This window comes from Poromitra crassiceps, assembly GCF_964638095.1.
Source record: "Poromitra crassiceps genome assembly, contig: HAP1_SCAFFOLD_935, whole genome shotgun sequence".
Classification (NCBI taxonomy): domain Eukaryota; kingdom Metazoa; phylum Chordata; class Actinopteri; order Beryciformes; family Melamphaidae; genus Poromitra; species Poromitra crassiceps.
In genome coordinates, this window is record NW_028151475.1 from 36,319 (window position 1) to 53,238 (window position 16,920).

Genomic DNA, 16,920 nt, shown 5'->3' on the forward strand with positions numbered 1-16,920 from the left:
TGCTAGTAATGTGTCACTCTGCCACCCTCTCTCTGTCCTGTGCAGTTCCTGAGGCTGTCATGTGACACCTCGCCTCAGATCGTCTACACCCTGATGACGACCCACTGGGGATTGCCCTCACCCAACCTGGTGGTGTCGGTGGTGGGGGGCGAAGGTCATGAGAAGGTCAAGACCTGGGTGAGGGACGTGCTGAGGAATGGGCTGGTTAGAGCTGCACAGAGTACAGGTGAGATGTGCTGAGGAATGGGCGTTAAGTATTTACAGTGGGCACTATGGTGCACTATATATGCACTATATATGCAGTGCAGAGTGAGCTCAGCTGGAGGAGGCTTGAGGCTTGCAAGGCAGCGAGGCTGTGGCCGGGCCAAACCGGCGGGGCCCGGGCCGGCAGGGGCCGGGGATTAGGATTTAAGGTCCCAGGTTTGAGGCTGGTGGCTGGAGACAGCTGCAAAGTCAATGAGCGTTGGCAGGAAAAAAACACGATTTCAGACAGAAGCCCGTCTTTTATTGTCACACGAACACACTACAACACATGCATGCGGCCACAACACACACTCATGCTGACGGTGGCCGGTGAAATATGTCCTCTGCATTTGACCCATCCAGGCTTGTCCTTTCCTCCAGGGGGCAGGCCAGGAGCAGTGGTCGCTATTTCTTTCCAGTGCCCGGGGACCTTCATTGGACCATCATTGGACCAACTTCAGATGTTGTCATCACTGGTTGGATGACGATCTTCTGCATGTTTTTAGTGGGGGGTTATGTACGGAGGAACCCCCTGGGGGGGGGGGTACGGGGAGAACATGCAAACTCCACACAGAAAGGCCGTTTTGACGAGATAGCCCACCTGGGCAGTAGGCACTGAAGATATGGGGGGGTCACAACTCCAGCGCCCACAGCGTCCCAGGTGATAATCGAACCCAGGACCTTCGAGCTGTGAGGCGACAGCGCTTACCACTGCACCACCGTACCCCGGAACATCTATGGGAGGAGAGTAGAGCAGCTTTCAGTCCAGAGTCAGCAGCACAACAACATCTTGGCTAGTCTGGACTGACAGACTGTAATAATCCCAAAATGCTTTTCTCCACCATCAACAAACTCCTCAAGCCCATGGACACCACCTGCAACTCCTTCACCACCAGTACATGCAACTCCTTTCTGTCATTTTTCCAGACAAAAATCGACACAATCCATAACCAGGTGGCTGCCTCCTCCCCCTCCACCCGCCCCCGGATTCCAACTCAATAACCCTCCCCCACCAAACCACTCACTCTCATCTTTCAACCATATCTCTGAACCTGACCTATCCTCCATAGTCAACAGCATGAAACCCACAACCTGCGCCCTCGACCCCATCCCCTCCTCCCTTGTTAAGGCCTGCCTCCCCTCACTCTCCCCACTCATTACTAACATAATCAATTCCTCCCTGTCCACCGGCCTCGTCCCCCACTCCCTCAAGCTTGCTACCATCACCCCCATACTGAAGAAACCCGGCCTTGATCATACTGTAACATCCCCAACAACTTCCGTCCCATCTCCAACCTCCCGTTTCTGTCCAAAATCCTCGAGCGAGTTGTCGCCTCACAAATCAAATCCCATCTTGACTCCAACAACCTGTATGAACCTTTTCAATCTGGCTTCCGCTCAAAACACAGTACTGAAACTGCCCTTCTGAAAATCACCAATGACATACTCCTCTCTGCTGACTCCGGCTCCCTCACCATCTTCATCCTCCTAGACCTCACTGCTGCTTTTGACACCATAAACCACTCCATCCTCCTCTCCCGTCTTCAGCACTCCATTGGCATCACCGACACCGTCCTCTCCTGGCTCACCTCATACCTCTCTGACCGTCACCAATACATCTCCATCAACAACTGCCAATACTCCACCGCCCCAGTCATCCACGGTGTCCCCCAAGGTTCAGTGCTCGGTCCCCTACTCTTCATCCTGTACATCCTCCCCCTTGGTCACATCCTCCGCCGCCACGGCCTCCGTTGCCACTGCTACGCCGACGACACTCAGCTATACCTCTCCTCCAAAACCATCACTCCAGCCACCCACTCCACCCTCTCCGCCTGCCTTACCGACATAAAATCCTGGATGCAAGAGAACTTTCTCAAACTCAACTGCAATAAATCTGAAATCCTCATCATTGGCCCAAACTCCCTCACCCGCTCTGCTCAGGACTTTACACTTAACATCGACGGCTCCAACATCACCCCCTCCACCCAAGTCCGCAACCTCGGCCTCATCCTTGACCCCACCCTCTCCTTCCTTCCCCACGCCAACCATGTCACCAAAACCGCCTTCTTTCATCTCAGGAACATCGCTCGCCTCCGCCCCTCCCTGTCCTCCGCTGCTGAAACCCTCATCCATGCCCTCATAACCTCCAGACTCGACTACTGCAATAGCATCCTCTACGGCTCAGGGCTCACCCAACAAAATCCTCAATAAACTTAAATAAATATGTACAGAACTCTGCTGCCCGCCTCCTCACCTCCACCCGCCGCTGAGACCATATCACCCCTGTCCACCCCTGTCCACTGGCTCCCAGTCAAACATAGGATCAACTTTAAAATACTACTCATCACTTACAAAGCCCTAAACAACCTGGCCCCCCCCTACCTCTCCGATCTCCTCCCCCACCACGCCCCCACCCGCAGCCTCAGGTCTGGAGACACCAACTGCTTGAAGATCCCCAGGACCAAGCTCCGGACCTGGGGCGACAGGGCCTTCTCAGTCGCTGCACCCTCCCTCTGGAACACTCTCCCCATCCACATCCATCAAGCAAACACCCTACCATCTTTCAAACAGGCCCTCAAGACCCACCTCTTCACACTCGCCTTCACCTGCTAACCCCATCACTCATTTTCTATTTATTTTCCTATTACAAATGTACTTATTAAATGATTTTACTCTGTGTGTAAAGCGACTTTGAGTACTTTGAAAAGCGCTATATAAATTGAATGTATTATTATTATTATTATTATTATTATTATTATTATTATTATTATTATTATTATTATTATTATTATCCTGCTCACTATCACTGAATCTGGACACTATCCTCTTCTATCCTATAGTATTCCCATGGAGACGATGTTAATCCACCACTCACTATCACCACCACTTCCACCTTGTTGTCTCCCTCCCTCCGTCTGCCCAGGGGCCTGGATCCTGACCGGGGGTTTGAGGGAGGGCGTTAGCCGCTGTGTGGGTGAGGCGGTCAGGGACCACAGCGCCGCAGCCCCGTCTCTCTCCCAGAAGAAAGTCATCGCCGTGGGCTTGCCACCCTGGGGCCTGGTGCACAACCGGCAGCAGCTTGTCAATGCACAGGTAGTCTACTATAGAGTAGTCCACTATACAGTAGTGCACTATACAGTAGTCCACTATACAGTAGTCCACTATACAGTAGTCCACGATACAGTAGTCCACTATACAGTAGTCCACTATACAGTAGTCCACTATAGAGTAGTCCACTATACAGTAGGGCTGCCCTGAATAAAATGTTTTGGGCTTGATGCGTAAAAGTCTCTTTACTGTCTGTGGTAAAAGCGCACAGATGAGCAGCACACATGTTCAACAAAGCTACATGAAGTGGGATGATGTTGCTATAAAATGACTAGTAGTGATGAGTACCATAGGCAAATTATAAATCTATATAGGAATACTCTAGGAATAGTATAGTGATATAGGAGCAGTGTTGGGCAGTATAGTTACAGTAACTTAGTTACTTTCTACTTAGTTACTGTAACTTTATTACTTTCCCTAGTAACTAGTAATGTAAGGAATTACAATTTCTAGTTACTGATCCAACTTCTTACTTACTAAGCAACTTCAAGTTACTGCATTACTTTATCCAGCGCTGGTGTGGAGATAGGTCTGTCTATGTGATAGGTCTGTCTATGTGAGACTACTGCATTACTTTCTCCAGTGCTGGTGTGGAGATAGGTCTGTCTATATGAGACTACTGCATTACTTTCTCCAGCACTGGTGTAGAGATAGGTCTGTCTATATGAGACTACTGCATTACTTTCTCCAGCGCTGGTGTGAAGATAGGTCTGTCTATATGAGACTACTGCATTACTTTCTCCAGCACTGGTGTAGAGATAGGTCTGTCTATATGAGACTACTGCATTACTTTATCCAGCGCTGGTGTGGAGATAGGTCTGTCTATGTGATAGGTCTGTCTATGTGAGACTACTGCATTACTTTCTCCAGCACTGGTGTAGAGATAGGTCTGTCTATATGAGACTACTGCATTACTTTCTCCAGCACTGGTGTAGAGATAGGTCTGTCTATATGAGACTACTGCATTACTTTCTCCAGCGCTGGTGTGAAGATAGGTCTGTCTATATGAGACTACTGCATTACTTTCTCCAGCGCTGGTGTGAAGATAGGTCTGTCTATGTGAGACTACTGCATTACTTTCTCCAGCGCTGGTGTGAAGATAGGTCTGTCTATGTGAGACTACTGCATTACTTTCTCCAGCACTGGTGTGGAGATAGGTCTGTCTATATGAGACTACTGCATTACTTTCTCCAGCACTGGTGTGGAGATAGGTCTGTCTATATGAGACTACTGCATTACTTTCTCCAGCGCTGGTGTGAAGATAGGTCTGTCTATGTGAGACTACTGCATTACTTTCTCCAGCGCTGGTGTGAAGATAGGTCTGTCTATGTGAGACTACTGCATTACTTTCTCCAGTGCTGGTGTGAAGATAGGTCTGTCTATATGAGACTACTGCATTACTTTCTCCAGTGCTGGTGTAGAGATAGGTCTGTCTATATGAGACTACTGCATTACTTTCTCCAGTGCTGGTGTAGAGATAGGTCTGTCTATATGAGACTACTGCATTACTTTCTCCAGTGCTGGTGTAGAGATAGGTCTGTCTATATGAGACTACTGCATTACTTTCTCCAGTGCTGGTGTGAAGATAGGTCTGTCTATATGAGACTACTGCATTACTTTCTCCAGTGCTGGTGTAGATATAGGTCTGTCTATATGAGACTACTGCATTACTTTCTCCAGTGCTGGTGTAGAGATAGGTCTGTCTATATGAGACTACTGCATTACTTTCTCCAGCACTGGTGTAGAGATAGGTCTGTCTATATGAGACTACTGCATTACTTTCTCCAGCGCTGGTGTGAAGATAGGTCTGTCTATATGAGACTACTGCATTACTTTCTCCAGCGCTGGTGTGAAGATAGGTCTGTCTATGTGAGACTACTGCATTACTTTCTCCAGCACTGGTGTGGAGATAGGTCTGTCTATATGAGACTACTGCATTACTTTCTCCAGCACTGGTGTGGAGATAGGTCTGTCTATGTGAGACTACTGCATTACTTTCTCCAGCGCTGGTGTGAAGATAGGTCTGTCTATGTGAGACTACTGCATTACTTTCTCCAGTGCTGGTGTGGAGATAGGTCTGTCTATGTGAGACTACTGCATTACTTTCTCCAGCGCTGGTGTGGAGATAGGTCTGTCTATGTGAGACTACTGCATTACTTTCTCCAGCACTGGTGTGGAGATAGGTCTGTCTATGTGAGACTACTGCATTACTTTCTCCAGTGCTGGTGTGGAGATAGGTCTGTCTATGTGAGACTACTGCATTACTTTCTCCAGTGCTGGTGTGGAGATAGGTCTGTCTATATGAGACTACTGCATTACTTTCTCCAGCGCTGGTGTAGAGATAGGTCTGTCTATATGAGACTACTGCATTACTTTCTCCAGCACTGGTGTGGAGATAGGTCTGTCTATATGAGACTACTGCATTACTTTCTCCAGCACTGGTGTGGAGATAGGTCTGTCTATATGAGACTACTGCATTACCTTCTCCAGCACTAGTGTGGAGATAGGTCTAGCTATGTGAGACTACTGCATTACTTTCTCCAGCGCTGGTGTGGAGATAGGTCTGTCTATATGAGACTACTGCATTACTTTCTCCAGTGCTGGTGTAGAGATAGGTCTGTCTATATGAGACTACTGCATTACTTTCTCCAGTGCTGGTGTGGAGATAGGTCTGTCTATGTGAGACTACTGCATTACTTTCTCCAGTGCTGGTGTGAAGATAGGTCTGTCTATATGAGACTACTGCATTACTTTCTCCAGCGCTGGTGTGGAGATAGGTCTGTCTATGTGAGACTACTGCATTACTTTCTCCAGCGCTGGTGTGGAGATAGGTCTGTCTATATGAGACTACTGCATTACTTTCTCCAGCGCTGGTGTGGAGATAGGTCTGTCTATGTGAGACTACTGCATTACTTTCTCCAGCGCTGGTGTGAAGATAGGTCTGTCTATGTGAGACTACTGCATTACTTTCTCTAGTGCTGGTGTGGAGATAGGTCTGTCTATGTGAGACTACTGCATTACTTTCTCCAGTGCTGGTGTGAAGATAGGTCTGTCTATGTGAGACTACTGCATTACTTTCTCCAGTGCTGGTGTAGAGATAGGTCTGTCTATGTGAGACTACTGCATTACTTTCTCCAGTGCTGGTGTGGAGATAGGTCTGTCTATATGAGACTACTGCATTACTTTCTCCAGTGCTGGTGTGAAGATAGGTCTGTCTATGTGAGACTACTGCATTACTTTCTCCAGTGCTGGTGTGGAGATAGGTCTGTCTATGTGAGACTACTGCATTACTTTCTCCAGTGCTGGTGTGGAGATAGGTCTGTCTATATGAGACTGACTACTGCATTACTTTCTCCAGTGCTGGTGTGAAGATAGGTCTGTCTATATGAGACTACTGCATTACTTTCTCCAGCGCTGGTGTGGAGATAGGTCTGTCTATGTGAGACTACTGCATTACTTTCTCCAGTGCTGGTGTGGAGATAGGTCTGTCTATATGAGACTACTGCATTACTTTCTCCAGTGCTGGTGTGGAGATAGGTCTAGCTATGTGAGACTACTGCATTACTTTCTCCAGTGCTGGTGTGGAGATAGGTCTGTCTATATGAGACTACTGCATTACTTTCTCCAGTGCTGGTGTGGAGATAGGTCTGTCTATGTGAGACTACTGCATTACTTTCTCCAGTGCTGGTGTGGAGATAGGTCTGTCTATATGAGACTACTGCATTACTTTCTCCAGTGCTGGTGTGGAGATAGGTCTGTCTATATGAGACTACTGCATTACTTTCTCCAGTGCTGGTGTGAAGATAGGTCTGTCTATGTGAGACTACTGCATTACTTTCTCCAGTGCTGGTGTGGAGATAGGTCTGTCTATATGAGACTACTGCATTACTTTCTCCAGTGCTGGTGTGGAGATAGGTCTGTCTATGTGAGACTACTGCATTACTTTCTCCAGTGCTGGTGTAGAGATAGGTCTAGCTATGTGACACTACTGCATTGCCAGACTCACAGTTAGTTTTTTGTCCTAGGTAGACAAATAAATTAAAAGTTTGCAGTTTGGCTGTTTGTTGACTCCTCATAAGGTTAATTATTGTTCCAATAAAGTGGATTCTGTTCTAAAAGGGGCTGACTAAACAGGTTGTACATCACTTTACGGAAAGGGGGGTAGCGAAAGTAATATAGTAAAGTAATGAGTAATTTAACTAATTACTTTTGATACCAAGTAATAAGTAAATAAATTGTATTACTTTCTACAGGAGTAATCAGTAATAAGTAACTAATTACACTTCCTGAGTAACTTGCCCAACGCTGATCTTTAGTATTCATCTTCAGACCGACACAGTGTGTGTGAGAGCAGTGTGTGACAAGGCTGGCCTATAGGCCCACTATACAGCAGTGGCCTCTATTTCAAACTTGCATGATGTAATATTATGGCAATAATTTAAAATGATTTTAGAGTATTGTGCATGGCACACGCAAGTGCCCACATCACCACATACTTCACTGTGGGGCTTATACCCTGGCTTGGTTTACACCTGAAGCAACACGGATGCGTCTTGTCAGCTGGAGTGCCACGATAGTCACCAGTCACACCAGAAGCATTCTGTTTTGCTCCACGCCTCGCTCTGTTTTGCACTGCGCCAGTTACAACTTGCATTGACCTCGTGCCTGGCTGCTTGCGTTCTGCTCGCAGCTCGTGTGAAAAATAGACCAGACGCCAGCGTGGCGTCAGCGTGGCGTGGCAACATGCTGCGGCTGGTGTGCTCCCCTGTTAACAAGGATGCCGACATGAAACTGGCTCCGCGCGCCGTTGTTAAATATGGAGCTTCCTCCCATATCAAATGCATGTTAATGGACTTTGAATATTGTCCTTTGTGATTGGAATGTCATGTTGAATGTATGTCTCTTTAATGTTCATGTGTTTTGTGATGTCATGAATGGAGCTGCTGTGAAGCAAGAAACAGTTCAGACGATCTGACAATAAAGTATGGTATTGTATCGTATCATATGGATGTAAACTGTGTTTGTGTGTGTCGCCCCCTACAGGGACCTCAGGGATTCACTGGACCCCCTGGTGAGCCTGGAGAGGCTGGAGCTTCTGTGAGTCTTACAACACACACACACACACACACACACACACACACGCATACATTTTGCATGATTTCTTCAATCGCATGGCAAACTGTACCTGGGTCACCAACACACACACACCTTACACCCCGCACTCTGTCACCCGTCTCACCCTGTGTGTGTGTGTGTGTGTGTGTGTGTGTGTGTGTGTGTGTGTGTGTGTGTGTGTGTGTTTGTTTGTGCGCAGGGTCCCATGGGTCCCCGTGGACCCGCCGGCCCCTCTGGGAAGAACGGAGAGGATGTAAGTCAACTTGAGCCGCTCCCATTCACCATCATTCACCACATCTCTCTCTGTCTCTCTCTCTCTCTCTCTCTCTCTCTCTCTCTCTCTCTCTCAATTCAATTCAATTAGCATTGCATATATGTTGCTCAAGCATTTAAATTTCTCTCTCTCTCTCTCTCTCTCTCTCTCTCAGGGTGAGTCTGGCAAGCCCGGTCGTGGTGGTGAGCGCGGACCTGCTGGCCCACAGGTGAGTTGCCATGGAAACATGGTTGTGACACACCAGCAACATGCTTAAAACACGGATCATCGGAATATCATCAGAGAGAGAAACAGCTGTGTTAATCATCTCTCTCTCTCTCTCTCTCTCTCTCTCACTCTCTCTCTCTCAGGGAGCTCGTGGTTTCCCAGGAACCCCTGGTCTTCCCGGCATCAAGGGACACAGAGTGAGTTGGAGGCAACGTGGCGTCGCCCTTCTTCAACCAACTTCATCGACTAACTAAACTTCTCTTCAATCAGACCACGACTTCATGGATGTCTCTCTCTCTCTCTCTCTCTCTCTCTCTCTGTAGGGATTCAGTGGTCTGGATGGAGCTAAGGGAGACGGCGGCCCTTCTGGACCTAAGGTAACTCTCTCTCTCTCTCTCTCTCTCTCGCTTTCTCTCTCTCTCTGTGATATTGATCGGAAGCCAGTTCAGCTACTAAATGTGTGTGTGTGTGTGTGTGTGTGTGTGTGTGTGTGTGTGTGTGTGTGTGTGTGTGTGTGTGTGTGTGTGTGTGTGTGTGTGTGTTCGTGTGTGTTAGGGAGAGACCGGAGCTGCAGGTGAAAACGGAACCCCTGGTGCTATGGTGAGTAAATGTATAAAATCTTCTCAGTCTGAATGCACACCATGCATTCTCACACAGGCGCCATCTTGGATTTTCAATGGAAACAGTAGCTGTCTAGTTTACTGTCTAACTCTCTCTCTCTCTCTCTCTCTCTCTCTCTCTCTCTCTCTCTCTCTCTCTCTCTCTCTCTCTCTCTCTCTCTCTCTCTCTCTCAGGGACCTCGTGGTCTGCCCGGTGAGAGAGGCCGTTCCGGACCTCCTGGAGCTGCTGTGAGTCCACACACACATACACAAACTATTCAATTAATCAATTAACCTATCAATCGATCAATCGACTGATCGCCTTTCTCCCTGTAGGGTGCTCGTGGAAATGATGGTGCTGCTGGTGCTGCCGGACCTCCTGTAAGTTCACTTCCATCTTCTTCTTCTACACTGTAAAAGGCGCTCACTGGATCTGTTTGAACCCTAAGCGGACCTCTGATTCTTAGAACATCTGGTCTGTGGGGATTCTTTAAGGGATGCTCCTGTGGATCTGTGAGGGGGGAGGGGGTTGGGTACTGTAGGTTCTAGACAGGGGCTGTGGGTGTGGAAAGTCTGGAGAAAGTATTAAAAATGAATGTGATCATTCCAGGTCTGGAATATTTTGGGAACTTGAAAAAATTCCAATAGAAAAGTATGTAAAATGTTGTGGTTCAGCTCAGATACTCAGCCACAGTTTGTGTTGATGGTCAGAATAATGTTCAGATGGAGGAATGTTCTTATGACCCAGCTGCTGTCATGCATGCATTGTATCAAAAACCCTGCACCAAAATCACATCCAGAATCACTTTTATTGCCACAGTATGCAAGTTACATAGGAGGAATTTGTCTTAGTGTCTGTATGCAGCATAGCGGTCACATCAATATACAGAGATAAAGAAGTAGGAAAGATAATTAAAAGACAATCACAATGTTGCAAGTGCAATCAAATCAAATATATATATACAATATGAACATGAGTGTTCTGTGGATAGTAAATATGAATTTGCCTTGAATTTACATGACATTTACAGTCTGAGTTAAATAGGCATTAAATAGGCAGCGAATTTACATTAATTTACAGTCCGAGTTAAATATGAGTTTACATTGAATTTACATGAAATTTACAGTCTGAGTTAAATAGGCGTTAAATAAGCGGTGAATTTACATGAATTTACAGTCCAACTAAACAGGCATTAAATTAGATATGAGTCAGTGGGGGGGGGTCAGCTGAGTTCAGGAGGAGGTAGTGGGGTTTGTGGGAGATGTTGGTGAGGTCCTTGGTGGAATGGGTTTTCGGGCCTTGTTGGTGAGGCTGATGGCGGTTGGGAAGAAGCTGTTCTTGTGGCGAGTGGTTCTGGTCTTGGCAGACCTCAGTCTCTTGCCGAGGGGGAGTGTTTTGAAGAGTTTGTGACCAGGGTGTGAGAGGGGTCAGCCATGATCTTGTGAGACCGCTTCAGTGTCCTGGCTGCATGCAGGTCCTGGAGGGAGGGCAGGTTGCATCCAATTACCTTCTCAGCACAGCGGATGATGCACCAAAATCACATTCAGTGAAGAACATAGGGTCTTCACCAAAATCACATCTAGTCAAGAACATAGGCTCTGCACCAAAATCACATCCAGTCAACAATATAGGCTCTGCACCAAAATCACATCCAGTCAACAATATAGGGTCTGCAGTGCAAAATATGGAGTTTTAAAATGGAAAATGTGTAAGAACCCTGCCAATCATCTCACATTTTCTGATATTCCTGGCTGTGAAGAACAATCTTCATCTATACAGTGATATGACCTATATCAGGGGCAAGGTGGCTATCTAGGTAAATCAGATTAAACGCAGACAAAATCTTAAAAAAAATCAAGGTCTGGAAAAGGTTTCAAATTTTTTAACTGAAAATGTGTAGGAACCCTGTCTAGATGAAGCGTTCTTTTGGGTGCAAGCAGCGGTTCTTCAAGAGCACTGATTTAGGTGCTGACTGACTCCGCTGGGTTTTAGAGAGTAGTGTGGCTGCAGTTGTAATGTGTAATATCTTTGATCTGAGCTAAAATAGTAGAGCAGCTCCATTGTTTATAATATCTTTTATCAGAATTAAAAGAGTAGTAGAGTGTCTCTGATGTGCATAATATCTTTGATCAGTCCTAAAAGTGTAGTAGAGCATCCCTCTTTGATTGGCGCTATGAGTAGTAGAACATCTCCGATGTGTATATTATCTTTGATCGGAGCTAAAAGAGTAGTAGAGCATCTCCGAGGTGTATAATATCTTCGATCAGAGCTAAAAGAGCATCTCCATTTTCTATCTTTGATCAAACCTAAAAGAGTAGTAGAGCATCTATTTTGTGTACAATATCTTTGATCAGACCTAAACTAGGAGTAGAGCATCTCTCTTGTGTATAGTATCTTTGATCAGACTTAAAAGAGTAGTCATTGTTGGCTTATTACATGCAGCTGGATAGAAAGTGTGTTAGCTATGTAAAGATGCTATATCGCCTCCTCTGACTTCTTTGTTGGTGTTTCTCCTCAGGGACCCACCGGCCCCGCTGGACCTCCTGGATTCCCTGGTGGCCCCGGAGCCAAGGTACGACCGACCACACCAACATCAGATCTAACGCTAAAGCATCAACACCCTCTTCTTGTATTCTTTTCTCACCTTCTTCACATTCTGCGTCTCTTCTTTTTTCATTTTATCTTTTGTTTTCTTTCCATCCCCTCTCTTCTTCTCCCTCTTCTCTTGTCTTCCTCCACCAGGGGGCAGAAGTACAGCAGTAAAAGTTTTTTGGGGTGTTGGGCAGATTAGCGATGATGCTAACAGCGTTGATCTTATGTTACTTTTTTCTGCCAGTCTACTTGGGATAATTATCAAATTTTCAGATGTAGGATCTCACGCGGGTGAAAGATTTCTGCCTGTTCAAGTGTCAGAAATAGAGCTTTCCGTTTTCTACTCATTCTCCTGACAAAACACTTTGATGCTTTTACTCATCATCTTCTTCCACAACCTTCACCCATCACTGACCCATGTCTGCCTCCTCTCCCGCAGGGTGACGGCGGACCCCAGGGTGCTCGTGGTGGTGAGGGCCCCGCTGGAGCCCGTGGTGAGGCCGGTAACCCCGGACCTGCTGGCGCCGCCGGACCTTCTGTAAGTATTGAGGGGCAAATCCTCTGATCTTTGTCGTCGCTTTGCTCTGTGTTTTCCAGATAAAGCAACCGTCTGAAGAGTTTGACACACTCAACAGACACTCTGTATAAATACTAAACCATGAACTTCAGATCATTTAGTTTGAATACTTTTCATTTTAGTTTTGTTTTCCCAAAATGGAAATATTTGATTATCTTTTTAAGATAAACTGCTCAAATAGTGACAGAGAACAAGTTGTACAAGAGGGACGTTCAAGAAAGACAAAAGTTCAGAACTGACTTGAAGACTTCTGATTTGTTCATTAAAACTTGAACTGATCTCTCCTCTCTCCTCTCCTCCAATTTTAGGGTAACAACGGAGCTGATGGCAACACCGGAGCTAAGGGAGCCCCTGTGAGTGACTACCATCACTCACACTGATTGTACTTTGGGGTTGTGTGCTGTCTAGCCTCTTGCCTGGCTGGCAGCAGTGACAGCCTGTATGTCAGAGTTACAGAGTGTGATGGTGGTGTTGTGGTGTCTGCTTCCCCCTGCAGGGAGCCGCTGGTATCGCTGGAGCTCCCGGCTTCCCTGGACCCCGTGGACCCCCTGGAGGTCAGGGTGCTGGTGGAGCCCCCGGTCCCAAGGGAAACACTGTGAGTGATATCTGTCTGTCTGTCTGTCTGTCTGTCTGTCTGTCTGTCTGTCTGTCTGTCTGTCTGTCTGTCTCTGTCTGTCTGTCTGTCTGTCTGTCTCTGTCTGTCTGTCTCTGTCTGTCTGTCTGTCTGTCTGTCTGTCTCTGTCTGTCTGTCTGTCTGTCTGTCTGTCTGTCTGTCTCTGTCTGTCTGTCTGTCTGTCTGTCTCTGTCTGTCTGTCTGTCTCTGTCTGTCTGTCTGTCTGTCTGTCTGTCTGTCTCTGTCTGTCTGTCTGTGTAGAGTTTTCATGGATATCTCTATCTCTATCTATATCTTATCTTTTAGTAGGTTATACTGTCACATCAACCTGGCCTAGGACAGTGACAGTTGGCTAAATCTGTCATTTTTACATTTGGTTTGAAAAGTTCACATGTTAATATATGCACTGTCTGTTCCTGTTAAATAAATCAGTCATACATGATCAGTTAAAAACACGTGCATAGCCAAGAGGTAACGGAGGTTATGATCGTATAATAATCAAAGGTTACAGAGTGATCTGTAGGAAACCATCAGATCGTTCCATCTACTCTGCTTCCAGCTCCAGTAGAAACTCACTGGAAGTCAATTTACTTGAGGAAAATCAAAAAGTAACATTAACTTATCTGATTTAAAATGTGTTGCCTCACTGCACTGAAGAGATGACATGCAGGCTGATGTTCCCATGCAGTTAGCTGGACAAGCTTCTGGCAAGCCTGTTGATGTCCACAGTTCCTTTACAGCACTTAGCTGATGTTTCAAATCAGTCAAGTATGAGGCTACAGCCCAGGTTTTTCTTAGTACTGTGGTATATTTCTGACATTAGTCACAAAGGGGTTACTCATTTTATAATTTTTCACAAAACTATAAACACTGCATGGTTGGTCACATGTTCAAAAAAGATGTTTTACTTATGGGCCAGATAGGCTCAAGTTCAAATCAATTATACAAAAAAAAATCTCCAATGTGTTTTCAGGGAGAAATGATGAGAAAAGTAGCTCGACAGTCCACACCCATGACAGTCCACACCCATGACAGTCCACACCCATGACAGCCAACACCCATGACAGTCCACACCCATGACAGTCCACACCCATGCGCTTCCATGCATTTCTATGGATTTTGACAAAAACTGCACAGAGTTATACCAAATGCGGGGGGGTTATGGTATGTGGTGCTTGTCCTAGTCCAGTGGTTCTCATCCTTTTTGAGCTGCGACCCCCAAAAAACTTTAGCCTGGGGTTCTTGACCCCCCTTCCCGCCATTGTCCAACCCAACGGCAGTGCACACACATTTACAGACTGATTTCACTGACTCACCAACACTTTTTTTATACAGTTTAAATATAGTTAATAGTTTATATAATAAGAATAATAATAATTGATTGGATTTATACAGCGCCTTTCTAGACACTCAAAGCGCTTCACATATCAGGGGAGGGAGGGGGAGGGAACTCAACTCATCCACCACCGATGGATATAGCATTATAATGCATTCATTGGTATGGGAGAGTGACCCGACCCCCAGGTGGAGGACCACTGTCCTAGTCAGTCAGTTAGCTCACCAGGCTAACAGGTTAGACTGTTTAATGTCAGTCAGTTAGCTCACCAGGCTAACAGGTTAGACTGTTTAATGTCAGTCAGTTAGCTCACCAGGCTAACAGGTTAGACTGTTTAATGTCAGTCAGTTAGCTCACCAGGCTAACAGGTTAGACTGTTTAATGTCAGTCAGTTAGCTCACCAGGCTAACAGGTTAGACTGTTTAATGTCAGTCAGTTAGCTCACCAGGCTAACAGGTTAGACTGTTTAATGTCAGTCAGTTAGCTCACCAGGCTAACAGGTTAGACTGTTTAATGTCAGTCAGTTAGCTCACCAGGCTAACAGGTTAGACTGTTTAATGTCAGTCAGTTAGCTCACCAGGCTAACAGGTTAGACTGTTTAATGTCAGTCAGTTAGCTGAACATGCTAACAGGTTCTCAGTAATGAACATAGCTAAGTCAAATATTTCAGTCAAAACAAAAGTAAAAGTTAAATTATGGAAAGTAAAAAGACAAATACACAAAATGTATTCCAGTAAGGACTAAATGTAACGTGTTACTTGTGGACTCTACTGCCAGGACTGACTGTTTTGTTTGTTTGTTTATCATTCTAGCCTATTTGTGGTTGATGACTGTTTTGTTTGTTTATTTGTTGTTGTTTGTTTCCCTCAGGGTGAGGTTGGAGCCACAGGAGCCAAGGGAGAGTCTGGTGCTAAGGGCGAGGCTGTAAGTTGAGATTGATTTAATTTAAACCAAGCAATTTAAACAGCAGACTAAACTCACACAGTCGTGTCTGGTTTTTAGCTCTCTCTATATAAATATATATCAAATAAATATATATTAAATGAGTATGTGTGTCTCCTCAGGGTGCCCCAGGAGTTCAGGGACCTCCAGGATCTGCTGGTGAGGAAGGCAAGCGAGGAGCCAGAGGAGAGCCTGGTGCTGGAGGAGCCCGTGGAGCTTCCGGTGAACGGGTACATACATACACACTACTGCACACATTGTGCGTATTATATGGTTAAATATGGTTAATTGATACACAGCTGCAAATTAAATTAGTATAGAAATACAAGTTGTGCCTCTGGAGGACACTCATGTAATGATGAGTAGGGTGAGTTTGTTTGGCTGGTTGTCATGGCAGCGGTAGGACACAGTGTGCTGAGCAGGGTGTGTTTGATTCGTTCTGCAGGGTGCTCCTGGTGGTCGTGGTTTCCCTGGTGCTGACGGTGCTGCTGGACCTAAGGTGAGCCACACACACGCATGCACAAACGCTCACGCGCACACACACACACAAACACATACACACATACACACACACACACACACACACACACACACACACACACACACACACACACACACACACACACACAGTCATCCACTTCACCTCCAGGCATCATCAATCATCATCCAAATAATCAATCTCTCTCTCTCTCTGTCTGTCTCTCTCTCCCTCCATCACAGGGTGCCCCTGGTGAGCGTGGTGGCGCCGGAGTTGTGGGAGCCAAGGGTTCAACTGGTGAGCCCGGCCGCAACGGTGAGCCTGGTATGCCCGGCTCCAAGGTGAGACTCAGCTCTCTCTCTCTCTCTCTCTCTCTGCCTCTCTCTATCTGTTCAGTAAGCCACTTCCTGACCTCTCTCTGACCTCTGCCCTCTGTGCCCTGCAGGGTATGACTGGTAGCCCTGGCAGCCCCGGCCCCGATGGCAAGATGGGACCCTCTGTAAGTGCAGCTCTCCTCACTGCTCTCAGACACACACCATGTGATGCCATGTGACGTCTTAATGCAGTCACTCTCCACATGCCCCATATCAACAACCCCTCATTTAGTCCACATTAGGGCCACGCCCCCTCCATGACTTTGTCCAGAATTCCATGACTGTCTGTATGATAGGCAGCGAGATAACAGTGAAAGATGATCCAAATAGTCATTCTTTTACATTCTCCAATTGTGTTAACTTCAACTTTAACACGTAGGATGGCGCGGTGGCTCAGTGGTTAGCACTGTTGCCTTACAGCAAGAAGGTCCTGAGTTTGAACCCCAGTCCGTCCCAGATCC

The 16,920-nt window shown here is 46.4% G+C and overlaps 1 protein-coding gene across 1 annotated transcript in view; it reads left to right on the forward strand.

The window, feature by feature from the left end:
• The window catches only part of LOC310771645 (uncharacterized protein), a 37,121-nt gene extending 20,536 nt beyond the window's left edge, over nt 1-16,585 (forward strand). The window contains exons 4-23 of the mRNA XM_083664208.1: nt 46-226; nt 3,167-3,336; nt 7,993-8,195; nt 8,395-8,448; nt 8,666-8,719; nt 8,895-8,948; nt 9,091-9,144; nt 9,271-9,324; nt 9,503-9,547; nt 9,742-9,795; nt 9,883-9,927; nt 12,066-12,119; nt 12,579-12,677; nt 13,025-13,069; nt 13,213-13,311; nt 15,536-15,589; nt 15,730-15,837; nt 16,053-16,106; nt 16,328-16,426; nt 16,531-16,585. Coding sequence (XP_083520334.1) covers nt 46-226; nt 3,167-3,336; nt 7,993-8,195; nt 8,395-8,448; nt 8,666-8,719; nt 8,895-8,948; nt 9,091-9,144; nt 9,271-9,324; nt 9,503-9,547; nt 9,742-9,795; nt 9,883-9,927; nt 12,066-12,119; nt 12,579-12,677; nt 13,025-13,069; nt 13,213-13,311; nt 15,536-15,589; nt 15,730-15,837; nt 16,053-16,106; nt 16,328-16,426; nt 16,531-16,537 — 1,587 coding nt within the window. The 3' untranslated portion in view covers nt 16,538-16,585. The remainder of the gene's footprint in view (nt 1-45; nt 227-3,166; nt 3,337-7,992; nt 8,196-8,394; nt 8,449-8,665; nt 8,720-8,894; nt 8,949-9,090; nt 9,145-9,270; nt 9,325-9,502; nt 9,548-9,741; nt 9,796-9,882; nt 9,928-12,065; nt 12,120-12,578; nt 12,678-13,024; nt 13,070-13,212; nt 13,312-15,535; nt 15,590-15,729; nt 15,838-16,052; nt 16,107-16,327; nt 16,427-16,530) is intronic.
• Nucleotides 16,586-16,920: the final 335 nt, after the last annotated feature.